Raw genomic sequence first — 20441 nt, 5'->3', positions numbered from 1 at the left:
CTCTCTGAAACTAATGTCAGGGTATCAGCACACTGTACATCATGGATTCTCAGCCTGCCCCCAAATCAGATGTAATGCAAGTCACATCAACGTCTGTTAGCACAGGTGGACTCAGACATGCCAGCAAGATGCTCCACATAGTTGGTAAACCTGCCCTTTTGCTCTTAAGGCTGGCAAAATTGAACTGGAATAAGTGAAATCCACACTAGAAATTAGCTGTGGGCAAAGGGTCTGCATTAGTCAAAGCACTTCTGGTACAGTCATGGCCAAACAGTAATCATGAAACTGTTGCCAGTTCACAGTCTACTTCAAGCTCAATGGAGCCATTAACTAGCCCACAAATAGAGCATTATTTCTGGTGATCTTCATTAGGCACATCAGAAAACAGGAAAAATGTGGTGCTGCAAAACAAAACGAGGCAAAGGGGATAGCTTGAGCCTGGACCAACATCTTGCTAATCTGGATGATGTATTTGAGGTTTTTTTTCTAGTTTTGACAGTGGATCCTACATGCTAGGAATGAGAATTATTATTTATCTGAACACATGAGAATAACTTTGCCTAAGTTTAAGGTGCTGATTTTCTTAAGCAGAAGACAAAAACACTCTAAAAAAACCTCTCTTCTCTCAGTACACAAAGTTAACAGTGAAATGAGATCATCAGGAAGAAAGTAAAGGAAATAATACACAGTTGGCTCAGCTGAAATAAAAGCGAGTTCAGTGGCTGAACTGCGCTAACTCTGTCAAAAGATTTGTTCATTGTAAATGCACGGCTTCATTAGCACTTACGCACCATCCAAAAACATAAACTAAGCGTCTTGCCTCTCTTCCTTTCTCTGGCTTGGTCCTAGATTAGTTGTAAATTCCAGAGAAGAATGCTTTGGGTCTGTAAATAAACTCGTGGGTTTGGTGCAATAGTAACAGCAGAACACGCACGACAGCACGACATCCAAATTTGGAGGCCACCTGGAAGTTCGTCACAGCTGTTATTTACTACAGATCTTTGCAGAAGAAAAACCTGCTCAATGGGGAGCAGGGAGCTGCGGGTACAAAGACTCAGAGGAAGTGTCCTGGAGGGGGAGGGGGCACTGAGGAGCAGGGGAAGACTTCGGCTTGCAAAAATAACCATGTGGTTCAGCTATCTCTTTCAACTTCTACTTTTGGGCTCATTTTAAGGTCTCATTTCTTTATGACAGCTCTCACATTCGGGGATGAAGTCCTCTAGTCTCTCAGAAAACCATCCCTGTGTCATGCATTTAGGCAATGCTGATATCCCCTTTGGGAGCTGACACCATCCCACTCTCTTACCCTCAATTGTTCACCAGAAAACAAAGCAAACTCTTAACCAACTCTCCTGAAGTAAAAATCTAAAAGATGCTTAAGCAGCGTGTCATTGTCATATGAAGTAACGAGGTCGAGTCAAACTTTCTGCATCTTTCCTCCCCTCTGCTTGACCTCTATCTTCTACAAAAGCTATTGCTATATCTTCACTCAGTTCCCAAGCCAGCCAAGCACGCAACCGGCACACGGCTGTGTGGGAAACAGAAGCCCTCTGGATTTTCTTACCGCCTGTACCAAACTAGTCGGAGCTGAACCACATGGGATTCTTACTAGAATTTGTGGGGAATAGCTGGTTAACATCGCCTTTCTCCTTTTTGCATTTACTAATTATCACTTCATTTAGCCATTATATTAGTGCAACAAAAAGCAGCTGTCAGGCCAAGCATGCTCAGTCCAAGTGACCTTGTGTTCTTGTTCGTGTTTAACACATAATCAGCAGGGAATTCCATTTTCAAAATACAAGACTTCATAATCCATTAGCACTAGAGATTGGTCCAGTGCTCTGGATTTACTGGTCACGTGTACCAAGGAATAAAAATATGAGTCTACAGCTAGATTAATCTCCAGACCTGTAAAGTCTGGAGACTTTACACCCACCACGCATACAGCAGTCTCATTCAAATTCATATGTGAGTATTAGCATTATTCTTAAAAGATACCGCTAATACCATCCCCATAAAGAAAAAACTAAATGCTACCTGCTTTACAAGTGAGAAGTATGGAGACACACAATAACTACTCAGATTTTCCATTTGTTTCATAAATGGAACATAAGTACTGATGTTCTTATTAATACATCAACAACCAAAATCTCCCCCAGCTATTTCTAAAAGGCAGGAATCACTTTCACTGCTCTTAATTTTAAATCAGAAGTTTTTAGCAAGTCCAAGCAGTTTAGCTCACCATCAAGTTCAATAAATCAGAGAAAAGAATCAATGGAAAGCATTTCAAAATGTAACCTTGGTAACACACAAAATGCTTCCACAGAACTTCCGCTCATTTGCTTTATTTGCTGCTTTAGAAATTGGAATATAACACATAGGCAGAAGGACATTAGCATCACGACACTGCATCTCCTGAGCCTAACATTGCCCGCGCTCTCCTAAAAGGCACTTTCCGCAGTATGCTTTAGAAATCTGCAGCCTGGCAAGTTAGATGATTGAAAACTAATCATATTTCACGTTGACAAAATGGAAAATGGAAGTGTTCAATAGAAAATAATAATCCATATTTATTCTTTATGTCCATGCACAGCGCTTTAAACGTAATTTGGTCCATACTTTCCACTGATAAAATGAGAATAAAGTCAATGGTGATATACAGCACCTGCCATTTGAAGAATCAACATTTGTCAGTGCTACCACACGATTTTAACTGTAGCCATACACAGTTCTCCTTTATGCAACACTTAGATTGAAAATGGCTATTACTCTACATACCATTATGTGATATTTGTTGGCAAATACCGATTTTTGAGTGGCAACATCATTATTCAATATTTATATAGGTCTACCAGGATAAATAACCTCTGACTCATGTTGAGATAGAAAACTTCAAAGTACTTTGCTGCTCATCTCAGTATGCTATAACTAAGATGTTTACTAGTTCTTATCCCAGCCTGATCCGAAAGGCACGCCATTATTCTCACAGCTCATCAAAGTTAAGAAGAAAAATATTTTCTTTAGAATAGCTCTCCTGGCACCAGGGGAATGCCAAACAGAGATGCATTTAAATAGCATTATTCTCCACTCTTGGCACATCTTCCCAAAATGCCAAGGACAGCCTGATTTTGGGTAGATTCTGAACTTCTGAAGATTACCGCTCTCTAAACTTCTCAGTTTTCCTCCTGGTTGTTTTTTTGTCAGTCAAAAAGAGCATTTACTTCTCAGCTTCACTAACTCTTCCTGTTTATTTCCTACTAGAATCAAGGATGACCTTCCAAAAGTGGCAGTTGCCTGCTACAATGGCACCCAGCCATAAAATGCTGTTGAGTTTCACAAGTTAAATAAGCATCAGACATAAAGTTCTGCTAAGGAAATGAAAATAAAAGCAGGGTTTTTATTCATAAGTTTCAAACCAATAAAGAAACTTTCACCACAATGATACTAATGAAGACCATTTCTAAGGCAAGTACTCACTTCATGGCTGTTTAGGGTTTTTCTTCACAGTAAGCATCACAGGCTTGCATCAAACCATCAACTGTTCCAAAAACGTCACCAAAAAAAGCAGAGTTCAGGAATAAACTGGTTTCCTTTTCAACCCTACCTGAACCCTATCTGCTATCACACACGGAACTCTGTCCAAGCTGAAAACTGAGTCTCTCCTGGAGCCATGCACACCACCACATGAAGACTGCCTCAAAAAAGAAATTAAATTCTACTACACGTAATCCACCAGGTCAATGTTTTGTTACTTACAAGGCACAGCATGGCGATAAAGGTTGTCTCTAATAGTCTGCTGCAGATCATGATCCGGCGAGCCTTTCTGAAACCTCTGGTTGAGATAATGTCTCAGGTCTTTGTTCAGTCTGCTTCCTGCAAAGAAAAAACAGCCATTTATTTATTTCTAAATGCACACAATTAACATCTCCAATTCAGGCAAATGTTAGACTTCCATTCACAGTCCCCTAAATTATGGCATGCTGACTTTACGAGCGGAGGCTCATCTTCCTCTACAAATGGCTAATTACCAAAAATAACTCGCTGTAAACAAGAGGTCTCTCTTGTCTCATAATGCATCTTTCTTCCTGTGGTGTTAAACAGATCATCATTCCCTTTTATCACTTATTTGTCTGAGCAAATGGAGAAAGACAGATGATGTGAAAAAGAAGAAAAATAATAAAGGTAGAGTATTGCTTTTGCAACTCACTGGAGGGTGAGCTGGGCAGACAGACAGAAGGCAAAAGCTGCTCCCATTGGAGGTACTAATATAGCTGAATATGGCACAAAATTGAACAAGGGCTATATTTTGCACTGGTATCTACCCCAGCACACAGCAGGAGTCAGAAAATAATTGACTGAAGGAGTTAAGAGCACCCAAAGTCCTTAAAAACAACAGAATAATATCCAACACTTTTCACTTAAATCTATTTATTTCCTCATTGCGTTTTGAATGCTTTCAGAACTGTGTGAGAACAGAGATAAATTAGTTGACAACAAAACCAAACCAACCAAACAAAAAGAACAAAAAACCCCAACCCAAAACAAAGAAAAAGAAACATAGTTTTTAATGAACATCGGTAGTTGCTGAACACCAAATCCTTTCTTGCAGCAGAATATATGAACTGGAGCAACTTAATGAAGTCTTTTCCCAGAAATGAAATATTTCCAAGTCTGGAATAACATTGACATTAATTTAACTGAAGAGCATAAACAACCCCACAAAAACATACAGACAACAGGGACAGAAACCACACTGGAAAAGCTTCATAGAAATGCAACCAGGATGATCAAGGTCTGGAGCAGTTGCCATACAACGACCACAAAAGCGGGCTGGGATGCTGCAGCTGGTGGCGGACATTGGTCTCCAGCAAGCCCAGAGGGCAGGTGGGGACTGGCTGCTCCCTGCCTCTCCCAACATGAGGCCTTGGAGGCACCAACGAAAGCTAACGGGAGCTTGGTTCAAAACCACGCAGCAGTGGCAGTAGTTCACAGAGGCTGTGGCAGATCTCCTTGCTGGAGAGCACTGCGGGTGCAAGAAGCTTACTGAGGAGCTCCAAGGGGAGACTGGAAAAGCACTTGGAAGACGGACCCATTGAGGGCTGCAAAAGAGGGTGTAGGAAATCTCTTGAGCTGAAAGTGAATTGCTGGTGGCTGGGAAAAGAAGCGGGGGAATATCAAATATCTTGCTCTTTTCCTTTCCTTTATTAGGCATCTTATTTATGGCCACAACTGGAGCCAGAATGTTGGGCTACATGGCTGTTTCTACGGTCTTTTACAAATTGCATTATGATTTTTTGGACTGTAACTATGTAATGCAGAGATCATCTCAATACTTGTTGACACTGAACGTAGCATCACAATTGCAGATTCCTGGCTGGAGTCTCTAGGAACCACTGCAGAACAGATCAAGAATAATAACACTGCAACAGAGTGCAGTTGGACAGTGGGTGTATGAGGCAGCAGCGGTACCAGACAAATGAGAAAAAGAGTGCAGACCGTTAAATGGCCACGGGCAGGAGCAGCCTACCTGCCTAGTGCAGTCCTGAAACGTTTTAACAGAAATGTTAGTTTAAAAACAAAATTAAACACAGAAAGCCCTAGTCTGAAATACTAAGACAAACTCTAAACAGGTGATTTTGTATTTAGGTTCTCCAGATAGCTTTTTTTTAAATTAAATTTCTTATTGAAGAAAGAAAGGCTTAGGCAGTAGGCCGAACTATTAAAAGAAGAAAAATCCTTAAAGACCAAGATGCTCATTACAGAAATGGCTCAAACACAAAACCAATGGCTCAACACACTTTCCTGAGTTACCTCAGCACCACCCCTCACTCCAAGAGCAGATTATCAACCCATTTTCTAACAAATGGTCTCCGGTTACCACACTATAAAAATGGTTTCCCACATAGGAGGCACTTGGAGGGCTTGGTAGACCTGTGGGCTACAGTTTTCCAATGCCAGAGCTGACCTTCCAAACTCCAGATGTTTGATTTCATATCACATCATTTTACTCCAGAGGGAGACTGGGCACCAAAAAAAAAAAAAAAAAAAAAAAAAAAAAAATCTGCTGAAAATAATAAAGCATTTCTAATAAAGCATTTCTTCGTTTCTTAACTAAACAGTCCATATTTTTCTTTGCACAAGAGATAGTAAGACAAGGTGGTTTCTCATAGCAAAAAGAATAAATACGACAAACAGTTTGGACATAATGCAAGGGCTTATTCCAGTGAAGAAATTAATGCACTGAACTGAATGGATCATATAACATAGGTTTTCTCCCGAAATACTGCGTGATTCATGATTCAATAATTTATGTCACCATAATGTCTAGAGGTGAAAAAGCTCCGCTGAGCTAGGGCTTGTTTGACCACAGAAAATATGCAATTTACTGATGATATCTGCTTTTAGCTTCCCTCTGTGCCCATTCCATCTAGCATCTCAGTCTATTACGGCCCCCACTGGAAAGTTTGGTTATTTGGTTTATGCAGTAGCTGGGATTTCCCAGCTGAGTGACTGATGCACTAGTCAAGATGGCATTTGCAAAAATAGGAGCTATGGCAATACTTACACTCACATGGTTGTCCCCTCAGGGAGCTCACAGTGATGCGATGCTCATTTCTATTACATTTTTTTAAAATGGGAAGAAAAAAAGAAAAAAGAAAAAAAATATGCTTGCTAAGCCTTATTTTTGTTGCTAAATTCTAGAAAATTCTTGGTGGAAATAAAGGCTTCTTGCAGCGCTGAGACCATAGCTGCAGACAAAAGCAGGCTCACCCCATGCAACTCACTCTAGAGCATGGAAGAAGAAAATGAGCTAACACATAAACTAACTCCACACAGAAAACTGCCAAAAGGATCCACCCTGGAACATGTTGGTTTCTTTACTGTTTGAAATCACAGAATCATAGAACAGTTTCAGTTGGAAGAGACCTTCACGATCATCGAGTCCAACCTTTGTCCTAGCTTTATCAACACCACTAAACCATGTCCCTAAGTACATCTACCTGTCTCTTAAACACCTCCAGGGATAGTGACTCCACTACCTCCCTGAGCAGCCTGTTCCAATGCCTGACAGCCCTTTCAGTAAAGAAATTCTTCCTAATATCCAGCCTGAACCTCCCCTGGTGCAGCTTAAGGCCATTTCCCCTTGTTCTATTGCTTGTTACTAGGGAGAAGAGACCTCCACTCCAATTATCTTTTCCAAAAACCTCCTCAGACTTGAGAAGGCACGTACTTGATACTGGCGTTATTTAGTACACTGTAGAGCTAGATGCAAGTTTAAAACTCTGATAAATTCTTTTTGAGCCTGACATGTAGGCATCTGCTATTCCTGAGAATATGAAAGATATGCCAGTGACATTTCAGGAATCTCCTGTGTGCAAACTGTAGCAGTAAAATTCATTCTTGCTTGTGTACGCTCCCTCTGAAACCAAGTCTCACCCTCTGATGGTTTCTGTCCATACACCAACGACCACCCGGCTGAGTGGAAGGGCAGGTGCCCAGAACCACCTGATTTTACGCAAGAGTCCTCCCCTTCTGTAAAGTCTTATTCCGTGTATAAGTTGTACCCAAGAAAATACCTCACGCCAGTTTCCTTAGAGGTGAGCTGTGTTAACTAGAAGTATATTAGTGCCCTTCAAAATACTCCTCTGTTCTCAAGGAGGTTGGATCTTACATTTACTCTTTTGAGATCCTTTATTTTCTTCTCTACTAAAAGCATGTAAGGAGATAATATAATGATAATAGTAGAGGAACAAAAGATGCAACCCAGAAACACCAGTTTCCAAAAGAGAATATATAGGTCGTGAGCCAGTTCTCAGCTCTTCCTTCCTGCTGGCCAGGTTATGGTGGAAATGCATTTGTTTGCACACAGAAAAATCACCTTGTTATTAATCAAAATTAGGCTGATATATCTAGCTTTAGAAAATCAGACATTAAAAAAAAAGGCAAAATAAATTCTTCCCTACTAAACTCACAAAATTAATATTTTAAAGTTTTAGAAGTAAAACATGTTCAAAGACTGTTTTTTGTTGTTGCAACATTTTCATTCCCTTTTTCACCTCACTGAACAAAACCAATGCCTTTCTTTATGTGAAGATATAGTCAGAGAACCAACTTTCCACTGCTTTTCTCCCCAAAGTACTACTCCAAATCTGAGCTGTTTCCATCTTATTATCTGAATCCTTCTTTACCTTTGAATGAATCAAAGGGCATTTCACTGAACAGCTGGTTTTCTCAATTATTGTTAATTATTATAGTGCATTTTAGAGTACATCAATCATCCTCTCACAGCATTACATCATAACAACAGTATTTTAGTAGCAAAAACAAACCCCAAGGGGGAAACAAAACATCTTTCATAAGAAAAACAAAACAAACCAAAAAAACTACTGACATACAGTTTTCTAAAAACCAGTAACCCGTGCTTGTCCATTTTGTGTAAATAAATATGTAATGTAGATGTTTTTGTGAATACTGAAAACTATAGACCGTTTCTAAATACACTTCTTCCAAACTCACAACCCTCTGTCACACATTTCTCCTCCAACAGTTACCTAATATTAGAGTCACTAGAGAAACTACGCTTTGAATTATGCTCTGATGCATATTGCTACAATTTCCAGTTTCTGCAGGGAAGAAAGCTGCATACAAGATCATCTAATGCTGTCTTTGCTGCATAAGAACATCCATCTCTTCGAGAGCACTACCACCAGCGAGCAGCAGCGCAGACCTGGGGGGCTCAAAGCCTCTTCCCTTATTGACATACAGGCTTCCAATACGGAAAGCAGACTGCATAAATGACCAGACAAATCTGAATTTTTTCAAGAAAAAGCTGAGTGTGAACATCGCAGGGCTGACAGCACCTTCCTGCCAGCTGGTAGGTAGTCTATGCCAGAACTCTGCAATGTGTGTATTCTGAAGATATATTTTGAACTCATGTTTCATGTATTTGGAAACTATCATTTTATAGTTTATGTTTATATTCATTACTGCAGCTGTTTTATCCCATTTACATTTTGAGACGGTCATAGATAATCCTGATAAATAGCTATACTCTGACAGAGCCTACAGATGCTTCCACGAAGATGGGTCAGGGTCAGGCCCGGGACACAGTGGTCTCTGACCTATATTACACTCCTATAAGGAGGTTTACACTAGCATATATTTTGCTTTATCCTTCTTTGGGAAGGCTACCAATTGCTACATTCACAGTGACTGATAGCATCTGAACTGGAAAAATCCATTTTCCGTTCCTGAATTGCAGCAGAATCCCCCTTCTCTTGTCGAGATCTCTCTTTAAAGGCGCCTTTCGCAGAGGGGTTCTCTGTAGGCAGACAAAGACCATTTCAAAACAACAGGCCCACGAAGCAATGAAAGGTTAAAGGCCTCGCTAAAGGGATAAAAGTGCAATAGAGTCATCTGGATTAAGACTCTCTCTCGCCGCCCTGATGTCTACATTGAAAGAGAAGGATTCAATTTTTTAAAGACACCAAGATTGGACATGTTGGATTTGCAGTATAAACCCCTGATTATGACATACTGTCTTTCATCTGAAGATCTCTATCTGAAGGTATTTAACAAACATTAATAAGTTATCAAGGTTAGCAGGGTTTTAATTCTGTGCTACAAAACGCAGAACTGCAGATAAGGGAAAAGGGAAACAAAACCAAAAACAAAACCACAAACAAAACCCCAAAACCCACCACTCATTTAGAGATATGGGGAGAGAACCTGCAGCTCACATTTTTTAAAGTGATGAGTGGACTTGCAGTCTCAGTTCACTGGCCTTAAAGGCTGGGTAACTTCAGTCATGTTCATTCCTCCAAGGCTGCTGCTCTACCCAGCAGACAGGACTCAACACAATCTTATCTATAATTAGAGCCAAAATAGCTCCCCTGAAGTATAAAGTGGATTAACGTAAGCTGGTAATAAACCCACCACCTCCCTTAAAAAAAATAAAATTACAAACACCTAGGTTTTTTAAAATAAATGTTACAATATTAATAAAGCAACGAAAGACAGCTTCTCAATCTGTTGTTAAATTCTTACTAAAAAGTGCGGTGTAGACAGGGCTCCTGGGAAGCAGAAGCCGCCACTTAAAACTTTTCCATACAGCACGTGGCACAACAGTCGTGCCAGGGCCTCACCACTGTGTCTTACTAATGCTTGCAATGGATTTTCCTCAAGTCCTCGCATAAAGGTGGCCCTGACTTTCACACATATATTTTGTTAATGTATAGAGAGATTAACATTCTATTTCTGGATCAATTAATATAATAATATTGATAGAGTAATTAATACAAATCATTCTCATGGCAAGGTCCAGTAGGCAGCAGCCCATCTTAGAAGACAAAATGAAGGCTGAGTGGATTTTTACCATTTAACAAGACTGCGCGGGTAACCACATTATCATCAAATATTCCTAATCCCAGCAGTTGTTACACAAATGATAATAGTTTGTGCTATATCATTTCATTCTGTACCATCCCTGTCTTCCAGCTGCTGTCCAAAAGTGATTATAAATAATGGGGCTATAAAAGCCATTCAATAATTATAAGATTCATTGGCCATATGCCAGCAGTGACAAAAGAGAGTGATTTATGTAAGATGAGTCTGTCACATCTGCCAGATCACAGTTTCATTATGCCTGTGGCTTTAAGGTCACAGTTTAACACTGTTCCAACAGCCATTTGTCAAGGGGGTGCGGGGGAGAAGAGGTGAAATACATCATGGTTTTGTTTGCTTTCTTATTTTAACTACTAAGTAAATAAGTAAATAAAGTCCAGTACCTACATTTGTTATTTCATGCCTCTTGTGAGGTCAAACACACAATAATACATATAAGACAGAAAACATTCATCATGGTTGGCCACAGTTCAAATAAGATCACAAAGCAAATACATCCAGTTTAAAAGCCTTAAGTATTCATTTGGCTTCTTAAATTCACTACAATCTAAGCATGTTCTATCTTCCAGCCATCCATGAAATGAAGGCACCTTGTAAACCCATTACATGTTGGTAAATTAACTGCTACCACATTTTCCTAACACAAGTAAACTTAAAAACCTTTTATGGCTCAGTGTGCTAAAAAGATATTTAAACATTGCCATGGGAGTTCAACTTAACAATTAACATGGCTCAGCAGACACCTGATTTGATTCCAATTCTATTTTCTTCTCTTCTTTCCTCTATTAAAACCAACCAAACAAAAAAAAAACAATGAACTTTTATTGCTGGGTACAAACCACTCCCATAAAGTCCACATGTTTGGGTGTTCCTCGTAAACACTTCAATAGCCTTTTCTGTTGTTGTCAGTGATTGCTTCCATACCAGTTTGGACAGTCTCTGTTGACAAAAACTACTGGTCCAAGGGTACAAACTGGGCCTTTGTTGGATATGCCACATCTAGTCCCAATCAGTATATTGCTCTAATTTGTACCAGCCTCCTACAGCCAGACTCCAGATAGATGAACTGCTCAGATCAGAGCCTAGAGATTTCTGTTGTTCTAACAAACCCGTACCACAACCAAAGCAAAATGACTGTCCATCCTTTACCTACCTCCCCAAAATAAAATATAAAATACTTTCCAATTTTTTATGCTTTAATACCTTCTTAGAACAACAAAGCCACATCCATTACAAAATCCTTCCAGCGGAAGGAAATTATGATAAACTGGCGGGTTATGCTATAAAGAATTGCACAAAGTTACAGGATGAACTACCTACACAGCCATAAAATTCAACTTTGATGGAGCATGGTTAAGACTTCAGCAGCAGCCTAGCTGCTGAATCAGCAGAGAGCACTTCGGTGCAGCTAGTAATTCCTGTCTGGAGAATGAGTAACACTTGTTACTTCATTACTAACAGAACTTCTTAAAATATTATTTTAGGTGGAAGTTGTGAACCTGAAGGAGACTTACTCACTCAAAACTTTCAGGTCATGTTCAGAATCAGGAGCAGGCAAGAGCTTTCTTGGCACAGTACCTCTTGGTATTGCTCTCAATCTGCATGGGTGAATGAACCAGCACTGAAGTGGTAATTCAGCATTTGCTGCTACAGAAATGCACTTAACAGATCATAAATCCCCAGTTAAACTATTCTATGAGCACCTAACCTAACCTACCGTTTTCAGAGGGTGCTCCACCCTATTTTCTGTGCATTAATAGCGATTCATATTTCTAGTGTAAATTCAAATAGTCTTTCAGAAGAGAAGTGCCAAAAAAACCCACAGAGCTTGGAGGTTGAAAAGCAAAAGTATTAGCATTTATACACCAGGCCTGAAAATTTTGAACGCTTGTGACAAATACACTTCTGTTGCCCCTAGCTGAATTCAGATCATCTATACCAGCACATGCAGCAGAAAGCCCAGCCTTTCTCCCCCTTTGGGCTTTTCAAGCTTCTGGTGCCCTCAAGTTTCAGCCTTGAATTTCTTGAACCTCCTGGAGAAGAAACCTTCCTTCACCCTCTGACATCTTTGCAGTCCAGGGCAGCCCTGACCTGAGAGAGAGGGAGGCCATGCAGCCACAACGGCATCCCAGGAAGGGGAGCTTGTTCTCTTATAGGCAGTGTCTGCAGGAAAGCTATGGATTACTGTCATGTCCTAGACATGGTTTGACAGCAGGATGCCCTATAGGTCTGGCTAACATTGACAACAGCCTCAAAGAACAAGAGAAAAATGGAGAAAGTAAGAGTCTCACAGCATCACTGCAGGCAAATACATCCTGCAGCTTTAAGCTACTACTGTATTAAAACACTTGCCAATTCAAGCTTTCTTTTTGTGGGGATTCAAAGGAGAGCCCGGATAGGCATAGTTCAGTCATCTAAGAGCTACTGCATGAATTATGGTAGGTGTCGGCGGGTTACACAAATTGCTGGGGCCTGCTAAAGCTGCACCCATGTGAAGAAAAAGCCCGATTCTGTTGACCTTTGCCACAGCTTTGCTGCAGGGTTGCCGCAGGTTTCCATGCAGAGGGGTCCTACCTTAAAGTAAAGGCATGAAGAAGAATCTGAGGACATTTTCTGCTCCTCTCTTCTTAAAGCATGTGATATCTTTTGTGTCCATACGAAGCCTATAGAACCATGACACTGAATAAAGGATAACACTTTTCTAGAGAAAGTGGCAACTGTACCTGCCCCAGGAAAGTCTAGGGGGAAAAAAATAATACATGTGAAGCAAAAATATGGGTAATTGGGAACATGCAGCTCGAGCAACAAGAACATATGATGAATAGAAGTGGGAAAATAAGAAGTATTAACAATTGTTGGCCACAGATACCTCTAAAACTCATTTAAACTGGTCAGGCACAGAGCTTCAAAAACATGGCTTTACTGCATCCATATACATGCTAGCAGATGTAGAGCCAGCCAGGGTGCTTTCCTGCCCACAACTTAGTTAATCATGAACCCAACTAAGTAAAAGCTGGAGATTAACCACTACTGCTCAGCCTTGAGAAAAGAAGGCTTAGGTAAGACCTTATCATCATGTTCCAATATTTAAAGGGTGGCTACACAGAAGACGGAGACTCCCTCTTTACAAAGAGTTCCATGGAAAAGACGAGGGGTAATGGCTACAAGTTACTTGTAGGGAGATCCCGATTAGAAGCAAGAGGAAAATTTTTGACAAGAACAATCAGCCACTGGAATAACCTCCCCAGGGAAGTGGTGGATTCTCCAGCTTTTAAGATCCATCTGGACAGGGTGCTGGGCCATCTTCTTTAGACAATGGCTTTCCCAAGAAAGGTTGGACCAGATGATCCTTGAAGTCCCTTCCAACCTGTTATTCTATGATTCTGTACTCTGCTATTGACTCACATGAGTCCTCTCTTCTTCCCTCATGCTATTTTCAAGAGATGCTGCAAGCTCCCTGCTCTTGCCTCAGCTTTTTGTTGTCCTTTTTCACTTTGAAGAATCCACAGACATACAACAAGGAGAGAGCCCAGACTCTCAGATCGCCTCTGGGTGTGACAGTAGAGAGCAGGGTGAGCCAACGTTAGAGAAGGAACCTGCTGGGATCACAAACGCAGAGTATTTTCCTACTAAAGTGAAAAATCTCCAAGATAAACCATAATACTGATTAATGGCCACATACACTATCAAGGTTTTTACAGGAAAGCTCATGCAGGTAGGAGTGCAAAGAACAAAGTAATACAACATCCTCTAGACTTGTTTTCAATGCAATCTGGATTAGCACCATGCTAAATACTTTAGACAGTTCTGTGGCCAAATCAGTGTTGAACTAGAGGCTTAAGTTAACTGTCTGACAATCAAGCTGTAACATTAAAGCCATGTCCATAACTGCTTCCTCTTGGCAGTGACCTTGAACCAACTGCCCAGAGCAAAGCCTTGGCTCTGCAAAACTTTAAAGAAAGCCAGACCCAGAGGTGAACTTTGGGAAGCAGAGAAGTTCCTCCAAGGAAGGCATTTTGTCTTGCACACAAAGACACTGCTGTGTTGGGGCTTTTCACACTGCATGTTCCAGAAAGGAAGAGCGATGAGGAGTATGAAGCGGTCATTAGTGGCAAGAATCGTTGATGTTACCACGTAGGCTTTAAAAAAAAAAAAAAAAAAGTAAGCAAGAAAAGAAAAAACCTCCTACACATCCAGAGTGAATGCAGAATGAAATCATTGTAAGAGAGTGGCATGGGATGCAGCCTCTTTCCTCGAGCGGCTCTGAAAGATTCAGGCTGAGTGGCTCACGCCCCGTCTGCACTAAGCCTCTCCATCAATGAACACAGACCGGGCTACGTGAGCAACCCAATCTTCCGGTAATACTTCATCAGGAAAGCACAGTCTGCATGGGAGCCACGTAACAGCATTTGTCACTAACACCTACTCTGTAAAACTGTATTGCATGAAGCAACCTGGATAAGGGAGTATTGTTTCTTTTCCTCTGCTCCGACTCAAAGCTGCCAGCATGTCTTTCCTTTTCTGGGATAGAGGGAGGGCTTACGGGAGGCAGCAGAAGCAGGGCAGGAGGTGAAGAAGAGAGTCTAGATAGAATAGTAAGAACAGAAAAATCAAGATGAAAAGCACTCGCAGTCTTTCACTTAAAGGCAACAACCCGTTTCTGGAAATTAGATGCATATCTCTGTATGTCTCCTGAAAGGAGTTACCATATGTTCTAAAAGTAGGATATAATATTTGAGCTGTAAAAGCCAAATCAGCTTGAGAAACAGACGGCATTACAATGCTTTAGCAGAACAAGCCCCACATAACAATATGCCAACAAACTCATTTTCTAGAACGGCACTAGCAAAATATTTGCAAAATCTGAAACCCGTTCCCTAAATACAGCATTTGATTCTCCCAGAAAAATGGAAGAAAAAGTGACATATATGCCAACATCAGGCAATTCTGAGTAGCTATTCATATTCTTTGATTTTTTTTTTTTCTTTTGCTTGCTCCTCTCTGTAATTTAAGCACGGGTAGTGGGGTTTGGTGCTTTTTTTAAACCTCACCTCAAACTCCTTTAGCAGTCAAGCTAAGCCCCTTTTCATTCTTCTTCTTCCTTGATTGCTGGAGGGACAAACTCCCATTGCCCAGCCAGGTCACCTCTGAATACTAATCACAGCTTTATAGTTTTTCACTCTGCCCTCGCTCACTCCCAGGCATATGTCAATATTAACGGCCTGATTTCCAGCGGGACTGAATACATAAAACCTAATGCTGAGAACCTGTGATGGTCAGGCCATAAATGCACACTAAATGCAGACATTGTCAGAACACTAGAATTTTGATGCTGCCTTTTTAAATTATTTTTTTCCTCAGAATTATCTCTATCAGATAGAAAATGTTGGCCGCCTTGGAAGAAACCAGCTGAAAATCATAATGTGTCCATCTGAAGCTCTGTCCAAAGCACATGTCAACTGACAGCCCATTCTCCAGTATGGCTGGATGATGCACACAGATGCACACCAGCTTCTCATCGAACAAAAAGAAAAAAAAAACATTTTTTCTCTCTAATATATTAATTTACAAAGGGCTGCAAGGTGAATTTTCCAACCTGCTCTAGCAATTTCCCAGAAACAAGATTTGCCAAGAAACAAAACCAGAAACAAGACTTGCCGTGGTCTTGCTGTAGAAAGTAAAGGTTGTGTTCCTACTACGTTATTTTCAAAGAGTGCACAATTAAGCTTAACCTGAGATGGAGTTGCTTTTTAAAAAAAAAACAAAAAAAAACAAAAAAAATTACAAATTTATGGACATATAGAAAAGACACCAAACCACTAGAATACAGTACATAAAAGCAGCACATGGGCAACAACACTTAGTGATTTAGAAAGTCAGGCTCTCAAAGCTGAAAATAATTATGAGCAAAATCTGTTGGGGAAAAAACATCTAAACAGAAAAACGTGTATAACAGTTGGGAGCTGCTGAAGCACACTTTACAAGAGGCCCAAGAAGCCACAAAAATTGAGTAAGAAGGTCACACTGGTCAGAAAACTAACCTGGCTTATAGGGAAAGTAACTGAAGCTTTTTTTAATTTCATGCTGTAGACAAAGGGAAAACAAGAGCTAAAAACACGGACTAGCTCTAATTATTCTAACTGCAAATATTTGTTTCACTTTTAGTCTACCACTGGAAGTGTTTTCAGATGGTTGGAGGATATTCTCCATCCCTGGAAAATGTTACATCAAGCTGGAATGCTTTTTCTTGAAAGAACATGTTCAAGTTTAAAGAGAAATTGATTCAAACTAGTTCTGTAATGTCCTGAGCTATTACTTGGAAATCTAATTTAGAAAGACAGTACTGAACAGGCAGGTAAAGGATCTGGAAGAATGGGAGATCCAACAGCAATTTAAAAGAGTTCAGAGCAAAACGATGCAAGGGGCTAAATCTTTTCAATTGCTCAGTTGACCGAGAACCTACACAAGTTCAGAAAACCTCACTGGTAAAAGGAAAGCGTTAATGTGCCAATTCTGCTGTAAAAGCAATTCAACACACAGCATTGTGGGCCTCCCTTTTGTGCAGGAAATGGAAATTAAATTCTAAAATAAGGTTTTAGAGTACTGACAGAATAAATGAGTTGGCTGGAGCAAGCAAGAACTATGGCAGGCCAGTTTGTTATGAGTTTTAATAAAGTATTACCATATCTTATTGGCAAAACTCAAATTGTCAGCTAAAGTAAAGTGAATGAAAGCAACGCTGCTGTTTGCTGTTCCACATACAGTCACATAAACTGAAAATGCTCTGATTCTCAGGACTGTCTCTTGCATGTAGAGCAGCCCTTCTCTTCTGTAATCGCCACATTAAAGGCCAGTCAATGACAGCAGATAAAATATTAAAAAAAAAAAAAATCGCATTCAAAAACAAAAACCAAATGAACTTGAATAGCTTCGGCCTGCAACATAAATTTAATACCTCATATAAAGCAAGTTTGGCAATAAAAAAAATGTATATGAAAAATCTTATTAGGGTCTGTAACAAACATCTTTTTTTGCCTTGGTCACAAGGTCTTGTTTTCTTAATGTGTTTAGGAGTGCCTGTATCATGTTGCTGTCACCCTAACTTTTCCCTCCAAGAAACAAATACGAATATTACAGACGGTAAAACCCACATTTTCTCAAACAGGAAATAAAATTTATATGTGGCATATACGAAAATGTATATTTCCATAGATAATAGCTATAAGATTTAGATTTATTAGTACAGGGCAGGAATTTTTAATGGAAAACACATTTTTGAGGACAAGAATTTTAATTACAAAGAAACAGCATACAAATGGCTCCTTTAGATGTAAAGCAGAGCAGTTCTGCAACAGAATCAAAAGGACATGGTCTCTTTTAGTGAAAAATAGAATACTGGAATAAAGAGAAAAGCTTGACTCGAGCGTATGGCGGGTTAGACATTTTCTACGGAATGCTTTTGATCACAAAATGGCATTTGTCAAAATGAAGACATTCTGCAGGAACGTGACATTTCTGCAGAAATCAGACAGCTCTGATGGCGCCTTTTCAGATCGTGCCTCAGCTTGCCAGGCTACCCTGATCTTGGCCACCAGTTCATAAGTTGCCAAGCTCAGTCAAGCCCAATCAAGCCGTTTTGCCCACATGTCTCGTATCTCTCCCCTTCTTACAATCCTTAGAAAATTCATACTGCAGGAATAAGAATTAGCACACTCATCTGAAAGCGGTGGCTTATGAAAGGCTACGGATATCAAGGTTAGATCCCTATATTGCAAACAAAAAGGGAGCCAAAGCATCAGTTCAGTCCTGAAAACACTAAAAATTGGCATCTCCAGAATCAAGTTTCACAGATTCTGGTTTGGTAGAAAAGGAAATATAGACATTTTTAGTAAGTGAGGCTTCCCTTTTGTGAGTGTATCTACTCAGCTGCAGACATCTCACACTAAAAACATTTAAGTGGAAAGTACAAGACCAGAAGTGGTCAAAATAACAGTTTTCCAGAACTCAAAGTGCAAAGAAACACTGGTTTCATTCCGATTACACTACTGTTTCCAGCGGCAGTCTTGGTGGCTTTCTCATGTATCCACAATGAATGGCTTTTGTGAAAGATTAACGGGAAAAGTAGAGGTGAAATGTGTAATCAGTCTTTGCTGCTGGCTTTGGCTTCATGGGATTTTTCCTGTTTTGCAGGATGCAAGTAGACCCGACCATGCTTTATGCCCATTTTTGTCCGTTAAGTTTCAGCTCTCCAGACTCACATGGTTCTAACCAATTTGCCATTCTGCCAGGAAATCTTCATGCTCAAGCATCAGCTTTACTGTCACTGTCATTAAAACCAACAGCTACTTTATTTTTAAAATTATTTTAATAAGCATCCTGATGACCCAGCTAAAGACAAGCGATGCAATAGAAAGCAATGAAAATCAGCATTAAGTGTCTAAATACTAATTCTTCCTCCTTAACTTTTTATTCTTATTATTTTGGAGAGCTCTCCTTGCACTTTCTCAGTTCGTTTGCTAATAAACATTTTTCAGCCCTACTTAATCAAATGCATTTGGATAGAGGCCTCTCGCACTGATTCTGAAATGGAAAGCTCTAATCAGCTTAGCCTCAAATTCATTTTACGCTTCTCTCACTTTTGGGAATGCACAGTCAAAGCTCTAAAAGCCCTGCAAAGTTGAAAGACTTTTTAAGCACCACAGGTACACTGGAGCAGCTCGTACTCCATCTACTACTGGAGGGAAAAAGTATTTTGGAGAGGTCTAAAATGATCTAGCAAGAGATGCAAGGAAGCACAGTATTGGCTTTGTGTATCTGCTGAGTGAATGTCGCTGTGGTTTCTGCCTCTATGCTACTTCGGGACTTTGGAAAGCTCTATCTCCACTCATTAAGTCATTATGAGTTTTTCTGCTGACTTAAAAGAACTTTGGGTCAGGACCTCCCAGCTTGGCAAGAAAAGGTGTCAGACAAACAGCATGCAAAGGGAATAGCTATTTATCAAAGGAGCAATCCAGAATAACGCACTGTTCCCACTTGAACGCAGTCCCACTTTTAGAGTCTGAATCAGGCTAGAGGAACAAAGGAGGAACTTTGGAAGACAGGTTTTGTTTTTTAATAAATCAGTTTTGAGCCTAATGCACAACAGGCATCCAGGAACCAACCACAGATGACCAGTTCACACAGAGAACCCAAAAGCCCAAGTCTCCTCCAGACAGAGGCTGCACTATCGGCTGCAGCTCTGTGCCAGCCACACTGCCCTGCTAACCAGCCCCGTGGTGAGGCCCTCAGTTCCCTAGAAATAAATTCTGCTTCCATTTCTGAGCAAGTCCAGCCAGGCTGGCCTGGGAAACTTCCTATCTTCGATGTGTTGTGTTTTTGCACGCTTCCGTCCTGGGAGTTCTGAAACCATATGCTTAGATACTAATTCATTGCTTTACTTTTACATTTCTCGGTTTTGGCCTTTCCTTTAAGACACAGCCTGTGTGATAATTAAGCTTTTAAAAGAAGCTTAGGAGATTGGCCCTTTTGTGATACAGTGTCCCCTGTTGCTGCCCTTCCACCTCTGCCCAGACCCAGAAGTTTCATTCAAACAAGGTACATCCAAAGTTGCTATACAAACACCATGTACACACCAGCCTACACTGTCAGCACATAAATGGGAGATGCGCATACACAGGCTGACAATTGATTTACTCGTAATTTACAACCCCTTCCAAAGGAACTAGGCTTCCTAGCAATCAATGAGAAAATAACCTTGTTAGCAAATAAGCCAAGGTTCTTTTAAATTAATCAGTTCTTTTTCATCCAAACAGTACAGATAATGAAAGAGATGATGACATTTTACATGACCTATAAAGAGTAGAGTTTCTATTTTAGGCTCCCCTTCGTAAGGGTGCCAGGATGATTATGTTTTGTTTACTGGACAGAATAATCTCTTATTTGTTAAGGCTTGAATGCAATTTTATACAGTACAAAATTTTATCTTCTATTGTCTTAATTATCATCTGGAGGGTTGAAACATGAGACAATGGCATAGA

The 20441-nt window shown here is 40.2% G+C and overlaps 1 protein-coding gene across 2 annotated transcripts in view; it reads right to left on the bottom strand.

The window, feature by feature from the left end:
- The window catches only part of MAGI1 (membrane associated guanylate kinase, WW and PDZ domain containing 1), a 353430-nt gene that overhangs the window by 168249 nt on the left and 164740 nt on the right, over window positions 1–20441 (bottom strand). For both annotated transcript variants that reach the window (XM_086470625.1, XM_086470626.1), the window contains exon 2: window positions 3757–3873. In XM_086470625.1, the coding sequence (XP_086326751.1) occupies window positions 3757–3873 (117 nt within the window). The remainder of the gene's footprint in view (window positions 1–3756; window positions 3874–20441) is intronic.

The sequence above is a fragment of the Leptosomus discolor genome, chromosome 9 (genome assembly GCF_034619465.1).
Source record: "Leptosomus discolor isolate bLepDis1 chromosome 9, bLepDis1.hap2, whole genome shotgun sequence".
NCBI classification, from domain to species: domain Eukaryota; kingdom Metazoa; phylum Chordata; class Aves; order Leptosomiformes; family Leptosomidae; genus Leptosomus; species Leptosomus discolor.
This window is presented reverse-complemented; position numbering and strand designations above follow the sequence as displayed.